We start from the raw sequence: 18,804 nt of genomic DNA, 5'->3' as shown, positions 1-18,804 counted from the left end.
GTTTTACTTTCTTTTAAAATCAGAAGAAAAAAAATGGTCTCTTAAGTAGAAGAAAATGTTTTAATACATAACAGTGATATATATATATATATATATATATATATATATATATATATATATTCATCCTTATACCAACAGTTGTAAAATAAAATTTTTAATATTTTTTTTATGGAGGAGGGGGCCAGGAAGGCCAAAGTGTCTAGGACCTGAGCATCAGAATGTGGCCCTACCCGTGAATGTGTCAGAGCTGGTGAGGGCCCCATTCCTGCAGGACTTCAAGCCAACAGACAACATAGGGTGCAAAGGACTAAAGGCCAGCAGTAAGACTCAACCTTGGGACCTGGACTCTTCCAGCAAGGACAGGAACACAGCCCCCCCTGTCCACCCATCCTACTGGGCTAGTGTCATGACTCAACAGCAGCCTAGCTCATCAGCACACTGTGGGAAAACATGAGCACCTCTCACCCACGGGTACCACTTTATGGCAGGAGTGCTAGCCCTAAATCCAGCCCCACCAGGCCCCAGGCCCAACCGCACCAGGGAGGTGAGCTTTGTGCACCCTCCAACCCCCACCAAAGCCATACCCTGTGTGTCAGGGCAGCATACAGCAGGTAGCCTGCCTGGGTATGCACGAGGCCCTTGGGCGAACCGGTGCTCCCGGAGGTGTACAGCATGAAGAGCATGTCTTCACTGCCCATGCTCTCTGGGGCACAAACAGGGTCCTCCTTGGCCATTTCCTATAAGGAAGAAAACAAAAACAGCCCCACCCAGGGCAGTTAGCCTCTCCCCTCCATTCAGCTTCCTTGAGAACACCTCTGGCTGCTGTGAGACTCAGCAGACTGGATCAGAGCTCACCGCTGGCCTGTCCTAGTTCAATTCCAGATGCAGAGAGGACACAAAATAAAAAAATGAATCCAATCATTTCTGTTACATTAACTGTTTCACTATGTTTGTGGTATATGAATTCCATTTTCCCAACCAGGATGTAAGCCCATCATATACCACAGGGAAACCTGGACACCTCAGGAAGACCCAGATTCAGAACCACAATCCAACAAGACTCAGTTCCAGTTAACCAAAGAATAACCTCTCCTCCTCAAATGGTGCCAACTGAGGTGAACCCACCTGCTCGAGGGCAACGTCCAGATCCCCCATGTGGACCTTGTTGTCCGTCCTGTGAGCCACCAGGACACGCTGGATGGTTGGGCAGTGTTTCACAGCTTCGTCCACGATCTTCTTCAGTTCCACCACGCGCCCTCCCCTGAGTCCTTGGTTATAGGTGACAACCACCTTGCACTTGGCTAACAGAGACAACAGACATTTCTCGTCAGTTTCCTCCCCACTTTAACCCTCACAGCCCAGACTGGCAGCCAAACATTCCAGGCCCAGGGCGGTGACAGAGAAAATCAATCTTGAGTAATAAAGGCAACAAAAAAAGTGAGGGGTGTCCTGCTTTGCAATCTTCGTGCTGAGTGCAAAATTACCAAATATTTTTCTAGCTCTGAGGAGGAGATAAGTTACTTTGAAGCTGAACTCTTTCAACCTTCTACCATTCCTTCCCACCTGCCCCGGGGGCTTTCCCAGGTAACAGGCCATCACATCACCCCCAGGCACAGCCACCATGAAGCAGAAACCAAGAAAGCTGGGCAGCCAGAGACCAAGCCCCAATGTGTCCAGTGCAACCCCCTCACTATCCAGGGCCAAACTGCCAGAGAACAGAGACCACACCCTGGGTAGATGCCAGGAGCTGCATCTACCGCACACCCTCACTTTCAGAGGAAGGCCCTCTAAGCTCCACACCTGCTCTTTGATGACCCAGCCAGACTCAGCCAGGCCCATGGCAGTGCCAGGCTGATCCGAGCTTCCATAGTTAACCTAGGGGAATGCCAAGAGCAGGGAATCAGATATGGGCACAAACTAGGCCTCAGGACTACAGGCAAAGGAATGACCCTCCACAGTGTGCCCCAACTTGGATGACCCGGCAGGATCCAGGTTACAGTGGGTTTTTATATGGTTGCCTGATAAACACGAACTGGTACTTCAAGGAAACTGATGAGGCTGGGAGGTCTATGGGAGGAGCTGGGTAAAGCTGGGCTCCTTGAACTCTATGATCCTAACTTCCTTTTTATAAAACTCTATGGTTCTAACTTCCTGTCTCACTGCCTTAGGCATCCTCCGTCTCAGGCAGAACGTGCATGTGGCTCGCTGGGTCCACGTTTTGATGCTGCTGCACACCCCACCCCATACACACCGCCCTTTCTTTTTTCTTTTTCCTTTTTCCTTTTCCCAAATAAACCCTTTTGGTGATGGACTATCTAGTCAATGTTACTGTTCAGTCAACAACCATAAGGAAGAGCCTAGAACAAATATGCAGTTTAGTACTGACTGGAGGGGCCCCAGGCACATCACTTTAACCTTTTAATCACTCTGCTCTAAGGGCTTCTTTAGGAGTCAGTCACAGGCAGAAGTGCTGGGGAATTATCCCAACTCCAGCAGCCCTCAACCAATCACTCTCAAAGGCTGCTGTACAAAACACCCCAACTCCTTCACCTCTGGGTCAGGGGTCATCCTGATGCATGTGGTTCCATCATCTCACAGGGTTCCCCGATGGCACTAAGCTGTGGTCACCCACTGTGGAAGCTGTTCTGGTTTCATTCCTCTTCCCAGACTCACTCCCACGGCCCTGCAGCACTTTCCAGGACCACTTCCAAACTGAACTTCACCTCTCATCTCAGGATCTGCTTCTGAGGGAGCCCTAAGGCACCAATCTTCCTCAGCTTTTCAGATGGAAAAGCATATCTAGCAATATACCCACATTCTTTCTTCCTCCCAAGAGACCTAGAGATGACATGGCCTTGAGGGCTCCCTGAGAATTCTCTAGACAGGCCTTTGTAGCTGGATGACTCAGCAGGTCATCCAGGGCTCCGAGAGATACTCTAGACTGCCCGGGGTGCCAAGGGTAGTGACATCTTGCTCTGCATACCAGGGGCCCTTGGTCATACACACTTTTTGCTCCTGAAGCCTTGACAGTCACCCTGGAAAAACAAATTCTGTTGGATAGAGCCTGTCAGAGATTCTCCAGGTATATTCATCCTTATACCAACACAGTTGTAAAAAAGAGCTGGGACTGGTCCAGGTGAGCTGCATAAAGGGAAGGAAGGGAGATGATCCAGCAGGTGCAAAGGGAACCTTCTCAAGGACTACTCAGGAGAAAACATCAGCCTGGCCCATCTAACATGCTGGAATTGCATTTCATAGGTTTTAGCTCCTCCCCAGCCTCCCATGGCACACGCCTCACTCCTTGAGCACATTTGTCCAAAGCCTCCATTCAGGTGGTTCTCAAGGTCAGGAACCTGTGTACACAGGCCTGGTCCCTAGGAGGTACATGGAGAGCACATATCACCCTGTGGTTCTCCATAAATGGGTGACAGGTACAGGATGAGTTCATAGCCTCGGGGCATAGGCAGGATCAACCTGATGCTTTGTGTGGGAGGATTCGATTTATCTCCCTGGTTTTTGAGTAGGATCAGCATTTGTATTCGTTTTCTATGGTTTCCATAGCCAATTACCATAAATTTAGTGACTCAGGACACTCATGTTTTAGCTTACAGTTCTGTAGTCCAGGTGAGCTCAGCAGGGTTCTGTCCTAAGAGTCTCAAGACCAAAATCAAGGTGTCAGGAGGCTGGGCTCTTATCTGGAGGCTCTTGGGGAAAATCTGCTTCCAGACTCTTTCAGGGTATTGGCAAAACTCAGTTCCATGTGACTTTAGGACTGAGGTCCCAGTCCTTGCTGACTGATAGCCAGTGGTCATTCTCAACTTCTAGCGCCACCTACATCCCCTGGCTCATGATCCCTGAGCAAAGGCAGGTCAAGTCCTTCTCACCCTTTGAACCTCTCTGACCTCCCCTTCTGCCATGTTTTCTGCCTCCAGCCAGAGGAAGTTCTGTGTTTTCAAGGGCTTATGTGATTAGATTGGGTCCACCTGGATAATCTCCCCATTTTAAGGTACATCACATCTGCAAAGCCCTTTTGCCATGTTAGGTAACATACTCACAGGTTCTGGGAGATTAGGGAGTGGCAATCTGTGCCAGCCATTACTCTGTCCTCACTGCATCTCTCAGAGCTATCCTCCTGACCTCCACCCTCACCACCACTCCTCCCTCTCTCTCCACTCCTCACATGGCCTAAAGCAAGAGAAAAAAAATAAAGGGAATAGGAGTGGTCAGAACCTGGAGGCCAGGCCAGGAGACTAGAACTCTAGAACAGTACGTACTACCTGTGGTGGCCACCCAGCTCAAGGTGAGACCATGGTGGCCATAATCATACTTCCACCCTCCCAGGGGCATATTAAAGATAGCTGCAAATTCTGTGACCTGGTCTCACACTACTTTACATGGGAAGTGGCATCTAGGTTCCATCCCCTCGAATCTGAAATAGCTGCTGACTGAGTTGACCACTGGAGTATAGCTAAAATGATACTATGTGTATTCTGATCCTGGCCTTCAGGACAACTGGCAATTTCCACTTCCTTCCTCCTGGAGCCATGCACCACCATGTAACAAGTCTGGCTACCTGAGGTTGCGACACTGTGAGGAAGCACAAGTTAATCATTGGAAAGGCCACATGAAGAGAAAGCAATACCTGCAGCCCCCCACCATTCAAACCAACCCAGCTTATATCCCAGCCATCATCAGTGGGAAGACATTCCCACTGTGCCCACCCAGTTCCTGTCCCACAGAATCATGAAATACAACAATAATATTTATTGCCTTAAGCTACTGTTTTAAGCACTAAGTTTTGGAGTAGTTTATTACATACCAATAACTACTCAGTAATAATTATAGAGCAATACAAAGCATTCCCTCACTGACCCAAGAGAACACAGATCGCCTCTCACAACAGAGTTCCCCAGGAAAGGGACATCTGAATAGCTGGACAGAGGCTGAAGGATGTTGGGAAAGAGCCTTTGTATGGCAGAGTTCTAGAGAAAAGTTACAGGAGTATCCATATCGCCTACTGAGGCACTCTGAGCCTCAGCCCCTGCTCTCCCATGGCCTGGTTGTTTAGGTTCTGAGCGCTGCACCAGCATCCAGCTATTAAATCCCAATATGCTAAATCCCCAGAGTCAACTGCTACGGTTTGCTTCCCAGAATCTTAAAAGAAACACTTTTTAACTATGGGCATATCAGCAACAGAGGAAAAGAGGAGCCTAGAGTAATGATAAAAGCATGAGCTCTGGTGGCAGAATGCCTGCATTCAAACCCTGGCTCAGTCACTAACAATGTGACCTTGAGCAAGTTACTTAACCTCTCCATGCCTCATTTTCCTTGTCTTTAAAAATTGAATAGTAACTTTCCAAAAAAGACAATTCCAGGACCAGACAGCATCACTGATTTCTACTAAACATTTAAAGGCAAATTAATATTAATGCTTCTCAAATTTCCAAAATTTGCAGAGGGGGAAACACTTCCTAGCTCATTCTATGTGGGCAGCATTACCCTGATACCAAAGCCAAACAGACACATCACAAGAAAACTACAGATCAATATCCCTATGAACTCTGATGTAAAAATCCTCAACACAAAATGCTAACAAAGTAGGCTTTATTCCCAGAATGCAGGAATGGGTCAGTATATGAAAATCAATCAATGTAATACACCACATTAATAGAAGGACAAAAACTACATCTCAAATGATGCAGAAAGAGCACTTAACAAAATCCGACACCCTTTCATGATAAAAGCACTTAATAAACTAGGAACAGAAGGGAAGTTCCTCGACCTGATAAAGGGCATCTGTGAAAATCAACAGGTAACATCATACTCAACGGTGAAAAACTGAAAGCTTTCCTCCCAAAGATCAAAAACAAAACAAGGACATTCACTTTCACTACTGCCATTCAACACTGTTACAGAAGTTCTAACCAAAGTAATTAGGAAAAAGAAAAAAAGAAAGAAAGAAGCATCCAAATCATAAAGGAAAATGTAAAACATTTTCTGTTCATAGGTGATATGATCTTATATGTAGAAAACCCTAAGGAATCCACAAAAGTTTATTATAAAGCTAATAAATTCTGCAGATTTCCAGAATACAAGATCAATCAGTTATATTTCTATATACTAGCAATGACTAATCCACAAAGGAAACTAATAAAACAATTCCATTTACAAAAGCTTCAAAACAATAAAATACTTAGGAATAAATTTAACCAAGCAGATGTAAGACTTGTACACTGAAACCACAAAACATTGCCGAAAAAAATTAAAGAGGATATAAATAAATGGAAAGGCATCCCATGTTCATGAATTGGAAGATTTAATATTGTCAGCATGGCAATACTCTCTAATCTGTTTTACAGATTTGGTGCAATCCCTGGCAAAATCCCAATAGCCTTTTTTGCAGAAATGGAAAAGCTGATCTTAAAAAGCATATGAAAATGCTAGAAACCCATAACAGCCAAAGCAATCTTTAAAAAGGAAAACAAACTTGGAAGACTCATACTTCCAAATTTCAAAACTTACTACAAAGCTACAGTATCTAGCATAAGGATAAACACATAGGTCAAGAGAATAAAATAGAGCATTCAAAAATAAGTTCTCACAAACATGGTCAAACTACTTTTGACAAGGGTGCCAAGACCATTCAATGGAGGAAAAAATAGTCTGTTCAAATGATGTTGGTGCCACTGGATATCCATAGGCCAAAGATTTGAGTTGGACCATTACTTTATGTTACAAACAAAAAAACCTCAAAAATGGGTCAAAGATCTAAATGTAAAAGCTAAAACTATAAATCTCTTAGAAGAAAACACAGAAGCAAATCTTTATGACACTGAATTTGGCAACGGCTCCTTTAAAAATACACCAAAAGCACAAACACAAGAAAAAATAGATGAACTGAACTTCATCACAATTTAAGACTTTTGTGCATCAAAGGATACTACTGAAAGGGTAAAAGACAACCCATAGAATGGAAAAAAATAATTGCAAATTACATGTGTATGTGTGTGTGTTTGTACACACACACATATATATGGTGCCAGAAAAATGTATACACATTTTAAGAAAGGAAAAACCTGTATTAATTGTAATACTCCGTATATACCAATAACAAAAGATGAATACAAGTCACATTTGACTTCTGCAATTACAAGAGGTGCTCAAGGTGGTTACCATCTGTGTTCAGACACTTCTGATTACCCTGAACATAAGTAACATCTCTTAAAATGTGTAAACATTCTTTTTTTTTGGCACCCCCGGTATGTATATATAGTTTAGTGTGCAGAATATATAGAGAACTCTTACAACAAAAAAACAAACAGCCAATTAAAAAATGGGCAAAGGACTTAAGAAGACATTTCTCCAAAGAAGACATACAAATGGACAACAAGCACATGAAAAGATCCACAATGATATTACTCACAAGGAAAATGAGTAATATACACTTCAGGATACCACTTCATACCCATTAGAATGGCTATAATTAATTTAAAGGAAAATAACAAGTGTTGATGAGAATTTGGAGAAATTGGAACCCTAATACATTGCTGGTCAGAGTGTATGGAAAACAGTTTTGCATTCCTCAATATGTTAAACGTAGAATTACAATTTAAGCCAGCAATTCCACACCTAGGTATATACACACACCAAAAAAAAATTGAAAGCAAGTGTTCTTGTACACAAATGTTCATAGCAGCTCAACTCACCGCAGCCAAAAAGTAGAAACAACTCACATGTCCACCAATAGATGCACAGATAAACAAAATGTGGTATATCCATACAGTGAAATATTTTTCAGCTATAAAAAATAAAGCACTGATACACACTACAACATGGATGAACCTTGAAAACATTATGCTTAGTGAAAGAAGCCAAACACAAAGGGACAAGTATTGTATGAGTTCATTTAATTAAATATCCAGAACAGGCAAATAATAGAGACAGAAAACAGATTAATGGTTGCCAGAGGCTGGGTGGAGGCAGAAATGGAGAATGCCTGCTTAATGGGTATGAGGAGTCCATCTGGAGTGATGAAAAAGTTCTGGAACAGACAGTGATGATGGCTGGACAACATTGTGAATGTACTTAATACCACGGAATTGCATACTTTAAAATGGTTATAATGGTAATAAAAAAGGGAGAAATAGTAAGAATAGTATTTCAGACAATATTTACAAGGACTTAGTTAAATTAAAGGAGATAACCTTTGCAAAGTGCTTAAAACAGTGCCTCACACATAAGCGCTACAGTTTAGAGAGAGAAAGAGAAAGGGGTGGCAGCACCAGCCCTTGTAAGTGGAGGGAGAAATGGAGAAAAGGAGTAGAAAGGCTTACCAGCCTTTTCTAAAGAGGGTGGTCAGCAGGGGTCTGAGAACTCCAACCTTTAGCTCTGTGCACTACCCGTAGACAAGTCTTCGCTGAGACACAAAGAACTCCTGATGGCCCCCAGAAATTGACACCCTCCTTGGGGCGCCAGCTCAAGGACTCTCTAGAATCTCAATGGAGCCAGGTTCAGACTGAACAGACATGGGGCACCATCCAAACACTGGGCCCTCTGACACTAAAAAAGGGAAGGAGATGATATTGTTCTGCACACTGTCCAGAAAATTCTGACCAACAGAAAACCTTAAAGATAAGTTGCAAGCTCTCACACCTGACTCCAGGTCTCCGGAGATGGTCCCCATCATTCTTCATGATGAAAGGCTTCCAGCTATTGATCTGTGGGACCTTCCCTGTACATCCTCAGCCTCATCTCACCCTATACGTTTCTTCTCTCCCCCTCTGGAGCTATGCCAGTCTCCTCCAGGCCCTCATACATACTGTTCCACCAACTCAGCCAGTACCTGTGCTAGTCCCTCCACCTGGAAGCTTCCTCCCTTCTTCACGTGGGTAAACACACTCGGATCTCAGCTCATAGAACAAATGCTCATTCAGCGATGTGCCTGTCCCTGGTAGTATCTGTCATTTGTCTGTGTGACTTTTATTAATGTCTGTCTCCACTCTAAGTCCCTGATGGCCAAGACCCAAGAAATAAGGACCAGCGGACCCTGGGTTCCTCCCTCTCCCTTGCCCACATGCTCACCATCATTGATCCTCCCAGCTAAGGACTCCGCACTGAAGCCAGCAAAGATAACTGTGTGGACAGCTCCAATCCTGGCACAGGCCAGCATTGCAGCCACAGCCAGTGGGGACACAGGCATATAGATGGCCACACGGTCCCCTCGTCGAACACCATGCCTCTTCAATGTGTTGGCCAGGCGGCATGTGGTCTCCAGCAGTTCTCTGTGGCACAGAGAAGAGAAGGCCATTAGAGATAGAGGAGGCCCAAAACACAGAAAAATCTGGAGTGGAATAATTCCGCAAATTCCATGTACTGTACACCCAGTCAGTGCCTAGAGGACAGCAAACAACCAAATACTTATTGCATGGTAAGTTCTTTTCCAGTAAACAATGTTTTTAACTGGTCTTGATAGTAACAAAGATTCACTGTCATGCTGCTGAGGTAAAATGACTATCCTTGCCTCCATTTAGAGCAGGGCTACTCAAAGACCCCAACCAGCCAAAGTGTAGATTCTCATATCCCTGAAACTCCTAAAAATGTTCACCTCCAAAATAAATATTTCATAAGTAATAGTTAGTGGGGACAAGGCCCCAGTTTGTTTAATCAACACAGGCCAGTGGCACCAAGGCTCTTGCCAGGCAAGGTGCAGGCTCACTTTGGGCTTGGCCAAAGTGAGTCAGCAGGGAAGGTAGGCACAGGACAGTCAACCTCCATGTAGTGCCAAGGCAGGGTTGGGGGTTAATGAGAGCACCCCGTTTTTCTCCATGTTAGGCGCTGAATGGGCACGGTGAGATGAAGATGGGCTGCGCCAGTGGCCCACTGTCCCACACCTCCCCTTGTGCAGTGATCCTGCCCTCCACTCATGGGCTTATCACGAGTCTTGCCCTGCCAATCAGAACCCTGTATCTCCCTGAACAAGCTGATTGGCTTGGGGATTGCCACGTGACCCAAACTGGCCCAAAGTCTAGGCAATCAACTCTGGGAACTGCCCACTTGTCTAGAATGGATCAGGCAGTGGAGAAATGCAGCTGGAAGAGCAGAACTAAGCTGGAGGCTCCTTTCCACCTTGCTCTAACGCCTGGTCTAGCTGAATCTGGACTTTGCAATTAACCATTTTCCATTTTTGCTATACACGGTTTGATTTTAATTTATTATTTAATTAAAAAAAAAAAAAACTAACCCGGAAGAACAGAATAAGGGGAAACCAAGGCCCTCCTCTCTCTGGTTGATGCAGGCCACCAATGGAGCCAAACCCATGCCCTCTGCAGTGTTCCAAGAGGTCCCTAGTGGGGAAGTGGTGGCTGCTGCAGGCCACAGGTGGGCCAGAGGTCAGACCCTCAAGCTCTGCAAGGCCCCCTATAGGTGCGTTTGCATAGCTCCCCTCTGTTCACAGGGTTGTTAAGGAAAGGTCTCTAGAGAAAGGCAGAGCTCAACAAGAGGCTGCTCAGGAAACCGCAGTGGAATGGAAATGAAAGGTCCCCATCTCAGACAGGAGCCTCAAGGGGGCTTAAGTTTCTTCCCAAAGCCATCATGCAAGGAGACCAGATGAGAACCAGATCACAGGCCAAGCCTACACTTCACCCCACTGCTGCCAGCGACTCCGGCCCAGACTAGCTCCAGTGAGCCTCTTCTGCGGGATTTCATCATTTCTCCTTAAAGCTTTCAGGAGGGCAAAGACATCATTCAGTGGCACCCTACCCACCACTTACCTAAGTTTATGATGAAAGAAAGAGCCCCTCCCCAACATCCCCCAAAACTAACTCCGAGATTCTAAGGGCCAGAAACAATCCACTACTCCAGAGGAAGAGGCTGGGATGGCTTATGACAGTGCTGAAGAGGCAGCTATGGTCAATCACACAGAAGAGTAACTCAAGTCCAGTACAGGTGCCATCTTCGTAGCTCTAAGGACTTAAGCCTCCAGGCAGTGCTGGGGGAGATAGAAGCTTGACTGTGTGCCGCACATCAATAGTGATGAAATCCAGTCATTCTGCAGACCAAAGGCAGCAATTTGAAGTCAAGGAACACATGTGAATTGTCCGAACAGAGAGGCCTGCATTAGCTTTCTGTAGCAGTTGCATTAGCATGGGGGCTTACCTTTCTCAGCTACCATACAATCACGTAAGAAACAGCAGGCACCACCACCTTATGTAACTGTCACAAGTATTAATGAGAAGTGTCACCCACCCAGGACCCTGCCAAACATTCAGTAGTTACTATCTTTCCCATCAGACAGCTTTGTTTGAAATCATTTTCTAAAAATGACTAAAATCAGCTAACTCACGTTAGTGAATTCCTAAGATGTCAAACATTCCATTCTATGTACCGTGGGGGTGAGTGGGACATTAGACAAAGGAAATGAGAGGGAATGTTTCTTCCAGAAGCACAGCTCTGACTGGGGAAATGAAGGCACATGCATGAGAGTGTGAAGGGCATTCATTATCTCAGCTTAGTGGGACCCTGTTGAGGGCAGCCGGGAAACTTTTCTGGAAAGTTTCCAGAAACTTGTGTGGAGGAGGAGCAAGGCAACAAAGGGAAAAGGAATGAGTGAATTTTCCCTAGAGGGGCAGAAGTTGCCTGGCAGTTGACCCATAGCCCTGGGGAAGAGTTTAGAGACTACTTGAAGGCAAACCATGTGTTCCCTGGAGGGTCAACGGGTCTCAACATGAGCCCCAGAGCTGGAGCTGGGGGTCCCACACCCCTATGGCTGCATCCAAAGGAGAAATTTCTAATAAAGAATTGGATCTGGTAAATCTCCAAGCACACTCCCCTTTCTATTCAATCTGCCAAGGCCATAAACCTCAAGGTCGAAGGAATCCTTGAAGGACAGAGAGTAGAGCCTGGGGCTCAGAAACCTCGCTGCCACATTCCTGTCCAGAGCAGTCCAGCCTCTGTTTAAACATCACACTGCTGGAAGTCACCACCTCACAGGGCTGCCCCTTTGTATCACTTTAGTAGAGAAACAGTCTTCCTAAAATTGAACCAAGATTTGTAGCTATTCAAATTACACCCCTTGGTCCTAGCACAGTTGTTTAACGCTGCCCTGAAGAAATCTAATGTGTCATTCAATGACAGCCCTTCAAATTCCTGAATACCCTCCACCACCTCATGAAGCCTTTTATCTCCCAGGTTCTCTCTCGTCCAGCTCTCCATGTCCCCACTCACACACTCTAGACACCTCCACATTACCAAATGGACCCCCCATATTCCTATGGTGTCTGCCCAGAGCAGAATATAGGTACCCAGTCCCTTGACTTCAGCTCTATTTAACCATGTAAATTAAGAGTTTTTTTAACACCTGACACAGGTGGTTCAAATTTAACAAGTTCCCACTAACCCACCTCTTATTCCCCAATACATGGAACAGCTCTTTAATCAGTGCTTTCCCACGTTATGATCAGGGAATTATTTTTTAAAAGCAGACTTTCCATTTCCCTATTTAATTCTATCTCAATTTCTACTCATCTTTCCAGCTAATCCATTATTTTTCAAACTTGGATTTTTCATTTAAAATTTTTGCTTTTCATTAGCAATCTCCTCCATTGGAACATATGGTGAGCAAACCATATTTGAGTAGGTCTTCAAATCATTGAAAAATAAATGTTATTCAAATGATCCGGTTATTCCAAGTACTCAGAGATTGTTCAAAACTGCTTCTGGTGATAACGCAGCCACTCAATGACCCGTACTTTGGGCAGTCACTGCAGGAAACATTGGCTTCCTCCTTACCTGTGGGATCTTTCCAAGGGACAGGAACATCCAACTTTCTGAGAAATGATCTCACTAAAATGAATTAGAGTTACATTTTCAAGTGCACAGAGAAATATAACATTTTTTATTCAGGTACTGAGCAAGGTATCTAAGTTTGTCTGCAACGTAGACTCCTCCAGGACAAGCCTTCAATGCTGACATATGCAAACAATGTGGACAAGGCAAATACACAAATGTGGCCTTGTGTACATGGTGCTTAATACTAGTAAAATGCTGACTGGCCTTAGAGGAAGGAAAGAGACCTTCTATAGCCAACTCTTAAGCATCAACTGGGAATAATGTTTATCCAGTGCTAAAGACAAAATTTGACCATAAGTATTTGTAACCAACATGACACCTGCCTAAACTCAGATGGTATAGAAGCACCCCAGGCACAGTTCAGTCCAAAATGGGACACAGCTGGAAATAGAGTTCAGAAGAAAGAGAGGAAGAAATACAGTGGTATTTATTTCTCTATCTTCAAATCAAAGCTGGTTTTTCATGGTTCCAATTTAAAGTATCTTTCCTTCCTAGGTGTTTCCTGATGGCAGCCCAGGGAAGTACGGTAAGCCATGTGTGTGTGCTGTTGTATTTAAGAAATGAACGAATTAGGAATCCATGATTTGCTCATTTCCTACAATTAGTCTGGCTCTTAGTGGTCATTAAATAGACACCAGCTATCAGACTTACCTCCTTTACTGTCAATCTGTACTTGGGCAGAGACGTGGGGGTTAATTGCCTTTTTTCCAGTGTCCAGAACTGAGCCTAGCTCATTAAAGTTGCCATATAAATATTTGTTGAATGAATGGGAACAGCAGGTAAGCCTGAAGCAACAAGAGCCCAGCAGGCCGAGGGCAACTTGACCTCAGGCTCTAACCATGAGCGCATGTCCACTCTGCAGATGCCTCCCACCTTCCTGAACCAAGCCAGGGCGAGGCTGGCCATCACCTCAGTGTCACACTAGCAAGAAAATGTTCTGCCTCTTTGAGAGAGCAAACGGGAAGGACCAACCTCACTGCTAAACCAACTCCCGACTACTTTTCTCTTCATTTTCATCTGCCAGTAAAAGAAGTAAACCCAGGTAATCGTGTTGGTATGTGACTGTAAGACCCATGACAGACACAAGCATTTCACAGAGAGTTACTTCTCTTCTCCAAGGCTGAGTACTGATAGGGAAGAGGTCAACTCCGTGGTCTAGATGCAGAACTTGAAAGAACACTCATCTTTCCTCAGTACGCTTGTCTAGAATTTGCTATTCTCTTCAGCAAGGTATTTTTGGAAGATGAAGTTGGTGAGAAATGAAAGAATTGGCTTTGCAAAAGCAGAACATAGCAAGGGGACCTGTCTCACACAGGGAAAGCATAGAAGACGGGGCAGAGCACAGAGACGATTCATGAATCATGTCTCAGAGCCAGGCCTCAGGACAAACTCCTTCCCTCCTGGCAGACTTCTCTGGCCCAGACATTACTGTAGCCACTAAATCTGATTTAATGGTGATGAAACTTGCTCACTCTGCTACTTACTACCACTGAGAGAATAGAAGCTCAGGAACTTCAGCTGAATGGATTCATAAACCAAGTAAACATTCCTAACACATCATTATTTGATTTTGTGACTATGACCTTTAGCAAAGAGAAGCTGCAGTAAAATATAAAGCCGTAACCACACTTAAACATAAAAAACTCCCAAAACTATAATTTTCCAACAAAGGTCCCAGGCATACTTAGGGTTCACAGAACACAGTACAGCTGAACTGCCACTGGTAACGCCAGGTCACCCAGTGAATTTGGGATCACTAAAGCTTCAAGTTTTCTAAATTCCCTACAGAAAATAACTGTATTTTCCTTGAGGCTATACTCTGTAGAAAATACTAGACTCAGAATTTATCTCTCAGGAGAGTGTGTCATTGGAGGCCAAACAACCTCTGATCAGAGATGGGGTTCCCACTCCAGCTCCCCATACACCTGGGTCCGTGGTTGTCTTATTTATAGAATGGCCTAATGATAGGGCCCTCTACCAAGGTGGTTGTGAAGACTGCTATTATCTGAATGGTTGTGTCCCCCCAAATTTACAGGTGGAAATTTTAACTCCCAAAAATGATGGTATTAGGATGTAAGGCTGTTGGAAGGTGATTAGGCAGAAGGGCGGAGCCTTCATGAAAGGGATTAGTGTCCTTATAAAAGACCCCACAGAGCTCCCTTGCCCCTTTCACCACGCGAGGACACAGCAAGAAGGCTATAGGAGGAGGCAACCTCACCAGAATGTCAGCATGCTGGCGCCTTGATCTCAGACTTCCAGACTCCACAACTGTGAGCAATGAGTTTCTGTTGTTTATAAGTTCCCAGTCTGTGGTATTTTGTTAAGACGGAACAGAGTTAAGACAAGGATCAAATATGAAGTCCCAGGCACAATTATTGCAAAAATTGGTAGAAAAAGAAATGTAGTGAAAACTGGTGGTTCCTTAATAGCAAATGGGCACCTCAAGTGTCTGTTCTCAGGAGGGTGAATGAAAATGTCAGTTTGCTTTTGTGTAAGTTGCGGGTATCTGTCATTGGCTCAGGGTGAATGAGCCTCAAAAGTGTATTTGAATGCCATGCATTAACCAGTCACCTCCACAGCCCACCTGCTGTATCCCTATGGCAGGTACTGATGGGAAGTCCTCACTTTGGGGTGGGGAGTGGATCTGAGAAGAGTGTGTCATCCACAGTGAGGGCTGTTGCTGACCTGCAGGCTCCAGACACTCACCCATGACCTGCAGATCCAAGAGGCTGGAGGGAAAGCAGGCCCACCCCACCATGCACTTCGTTCTCTACCCATCTGTCACCTATGTTAGTCTCCACCAGCAACCCCACCTTCTCCAGCCACATATGCCTCCCACTGTGAGCACAAGGAACCTCTTCTCTAGGCCAGCTATGGCCACCTTCAGGCCCACCATCTCCTACCTCCTCAGCATTGAGGAGATGGTGCCTTCCCTAGCCCCCATGTTACTATCCAGAACACTCTCCTCTTGCCTACCTACTCCCCAACCCTTCACATCTCCTTCCCATGGGATGACAATACTAACAGCTATTAAGTGAATGCCTGTGCCCAGGATTGCTCTGAATCCTTTACACACCCATGTAACCCCACAACAGCATTTGGGGTATGAGCTACCATCATACCCCCTCCATTTTCCAGATGAGGAAACTGAGACACACAGCAGTTAAGTGACTTTCTCACAGCTATTCAACTAAAAGGGTTAGGCCTGGCTCCAAAACCCTTGTCTTAACCAGTTCCTCTGTAACCCTCAGTATCAGAACAGTTTGCTTTCTATTGCAAAGGTACCTGGACTTCATGATTTTGCCATCTGCCAACTCTATTACTATTTATGTAACATTTTACAGAGTTGGTTTATTTTTATGTAATTTATTTTAACAATAAACTAAAGGCTCTGAACCTGAGGTTCACCCTACTCAAAAGGGTAATTACGGAAAATAGATGGATTGGCTCCAAGATGGTGGCTTAGGTAAATGCTATACCTGCTGCATCCCAGGTTCACACCAAATTACAAATAAATTATAGTGTAATAAACCTCAAGAATCATCTGAAAAGTAGCTGAACAGAACCCCTATAACTAAGGAGATAAAGAAGAGGCCACACCAAGACTGATACGAGGTGGGGGGACACGAGGCAGGCTAACCCCAGGTCAACGGATGGTGGTTGAATGCCAGGAAGATCACCTCAGCAGCAGAGGTCCCCCCTGAAGAAAGAGGGATCCAAGTTCCATGCCAGACTCCCCAACCGAGAGGTCCTGTACTGCAAAGAGAAGTTCCCACGACATCTGTCAGTAAAGTTCAGCAACAACTCTGTCTGCTCTTACTGATGGGGCGAAGGGCAGCTGGAAACACAGACGCCCTCTTGTAGAGCCTCTTGTAGAGCACACAGACTCGCTCACTTGTGGGTACTTCTCATCTCTGGTGCAGTGGGGCAGCAGCTTGGGAGGCCCAGGGATATGTGGGGAAGGACTAAGTTGTGTGGCTACAGAGCAGGAGCTGAAGAGACAGAAGCCATTGTTGTCCCTGTGTGGAGCCTGACACATGTTAAGCCATCTTTTCAGTGTTAAGTCCTCCCCCAAAGGGCCAAGTCTGGGACCTTGGACCACATTGGTCTGGTAAAATCCACGTGTGTGAACCGCCTTCGTGACACCCTGGGTCCTCACCCTTCTGCACAACTGGTGCTACATCGCCCAGAACATTCTTGACTGCTGGGGTGCTGGCCCCACCCCACAGGCTGCAGAAGCCGTTTTGCTGTGGGCAAACTGCCCGTGGCAGCCCTGGAAATGTCTGCTGGTGGTGGTAAGCTAAGACTTGCACCATAGTGGCTCTTGGGCAATTTTTGGGAACCTGCAGGCCACAGGCCATGGCTGACTGTGGTGTTGTTGGGGCATTTTTGTGGGACAGTTGCAGGCCCACACCAGTAAGGGAGTCAAGACTGCATCGACTTTGTAGAAACCACTGACTACACCCCTCAGCTCCTTGGAACCTAACCTTGACCACCTCCAGCTGCATTGCCAGGGCCACCTGGGCAACTGGGTGGTTGGCCCTGCCCCTCAAGCCACAGAGGACTTTTGCAGCAGTGGAGGGCCCACAATGGCCCGGGGAGATTTTGGTGGTGGAGAGTGACTCAAAACCTGTGCTACAGCAACTCTTAGGCAGCTCTCAGGGATTTGTGAGGGTGAAGCAAGCAGTGGCTGGCTGTAGTGTTCTAAGGGTATTTCGCAAAGTGGTCATGAGCCAGGCACTGCTCCGAGGAAAGTGGTGTCTGACTGCAGTGTTCTCGGGGCACTGTGCAAAGAGGTCACAGATCAGGCACTGGAGTAAGAACTAAATCTGCATTAACTTTGGAAAAACCACCAGCCATACCTCGTGACTCCCTGGGACTCTGCCCCACCCATCTAATGTTGCATCACCAAGGGCACTCTGAACACTGAGTCAACCAGCTGAGCCCACACACCTAAGGAGATTCTTTCAACGGCTGGGCCTTGCGGGCAGCCAGTGGGTGGCAATAGGCGTAGGGCGCACTGGGCCTTTTGCTAAGCTGCCTCAGGCCCACTACTGGTGGTAGCAGGCCTCAGTTCACAGTGAGGCCACCCCCACATACCTCCAGGTCCCACGCAGGCAGCAATCTACCATAAATAGCTTTGCAGCTCCTACCCAGATAGCCATGGGCCTCTAACACGCAAGACTTAAATTACTCTGAACAGGAGCCCCTCCTGAGAGACACCAGAAACAACACACTCAGAGGCCAGCTTCAGACCATACCAGAATACCACCTAGCTAGCCCCATAAGCGGCACACCCAAAGGGGGTTCTCTACAGAAACAAGAGATTGTGGGGGCAAATCCTCCTCTGAGAGGTCACCCCACACACAGCAGCTCATACAGTATGGGTGTAGCCAATCCTCAGTCAGTCAGCCCGGGAGTCAATGCCACCCACTGATGCACACCAAAAGCAATTAGGCACATAACACACTCGAGGGACACTCCAGGAACATATGCACAGGAGGTCAGGGACACTTTGCCATTGGACTACACAGGACAAATATTATAAAAGGCCACCAACAAAAACTGATAGACATAGTTTTTACCTAATACCTAGAAGCAACTGCAGAGAGGCAGCCATAATAAGAAAACAAAAAACCATGTCACAAACAAACAAACAAACAAAAACAGGAGAAACCCCCAGAAATAGAACTAAGTGAAATGGAGGCAACCGACTTACCAAAGACAGAGTTTATAAGAATACTTAAGGAACTTAGTGAGATTTCAACAAAGAGATAGCAAGCATAAACAGGACAGAGAAACCATAAAAAAGAACCAGTCCAAAATAAAGAACACAATAATGGAAATTAAGAAAACACTAGAAGGAATCAACAGCAGACTAGATGAAGCAGAGGATCAAATCAGCGATTTAGAAGACAAGGTAGCAGAAAACACCCAATCAAACAATAAAAAGAATAA

General features: G+C 45.6%; 1 protein-coding gene across 1 annotated transcript in view; it reads right to left on the bottom strand.

Moving 5' to 3' along the window:
* The window catches only part of ACSS1 (acyl-CoA synthetase short chain family member 1), a 74,489-nt gene that overhangs the window by 19,047 nt on the left and 36,638 nt on the right, over positions 1-18,804 (bottom strand). The window contains exons 3-5 of the mRNA XM_019716781.2: positions 9,082-9,281; positions 1,126-1,301; positions 585-737 (exon numbers count right to left, since the gene is read on the bottom strand). Coding sequence (XP_019572340.2) covers positions 585-737; positions 1,126-1,301; positions 9,082-9,281 — 529 coding nt within the window. The remainder of the gene's footprint in view (positions 1-584; positions 738-1,125; positions 1,302-9,081; positions 9,282-18,804) is intronic.

The sequence above is a fragment of the Rhinolophus sinicus genome, linkage group LG13, assembly GCF_036562045.2.
Source record: "Rhinolophus sinicus isolate RSC01 linkage group LG13, ASM3656204v1, whole genome shotgun sequence".
Classification (NCBI taxonomy): Eukaryota; Metazoa; Chordata; class Mammalia; order Chiroptera; family Rhinolophidae; genus Rhinolophus; species Rhinolophus sinicus.
This window is presented reverse-complemented; position numbering and strand designations above follow the sequence as displayed.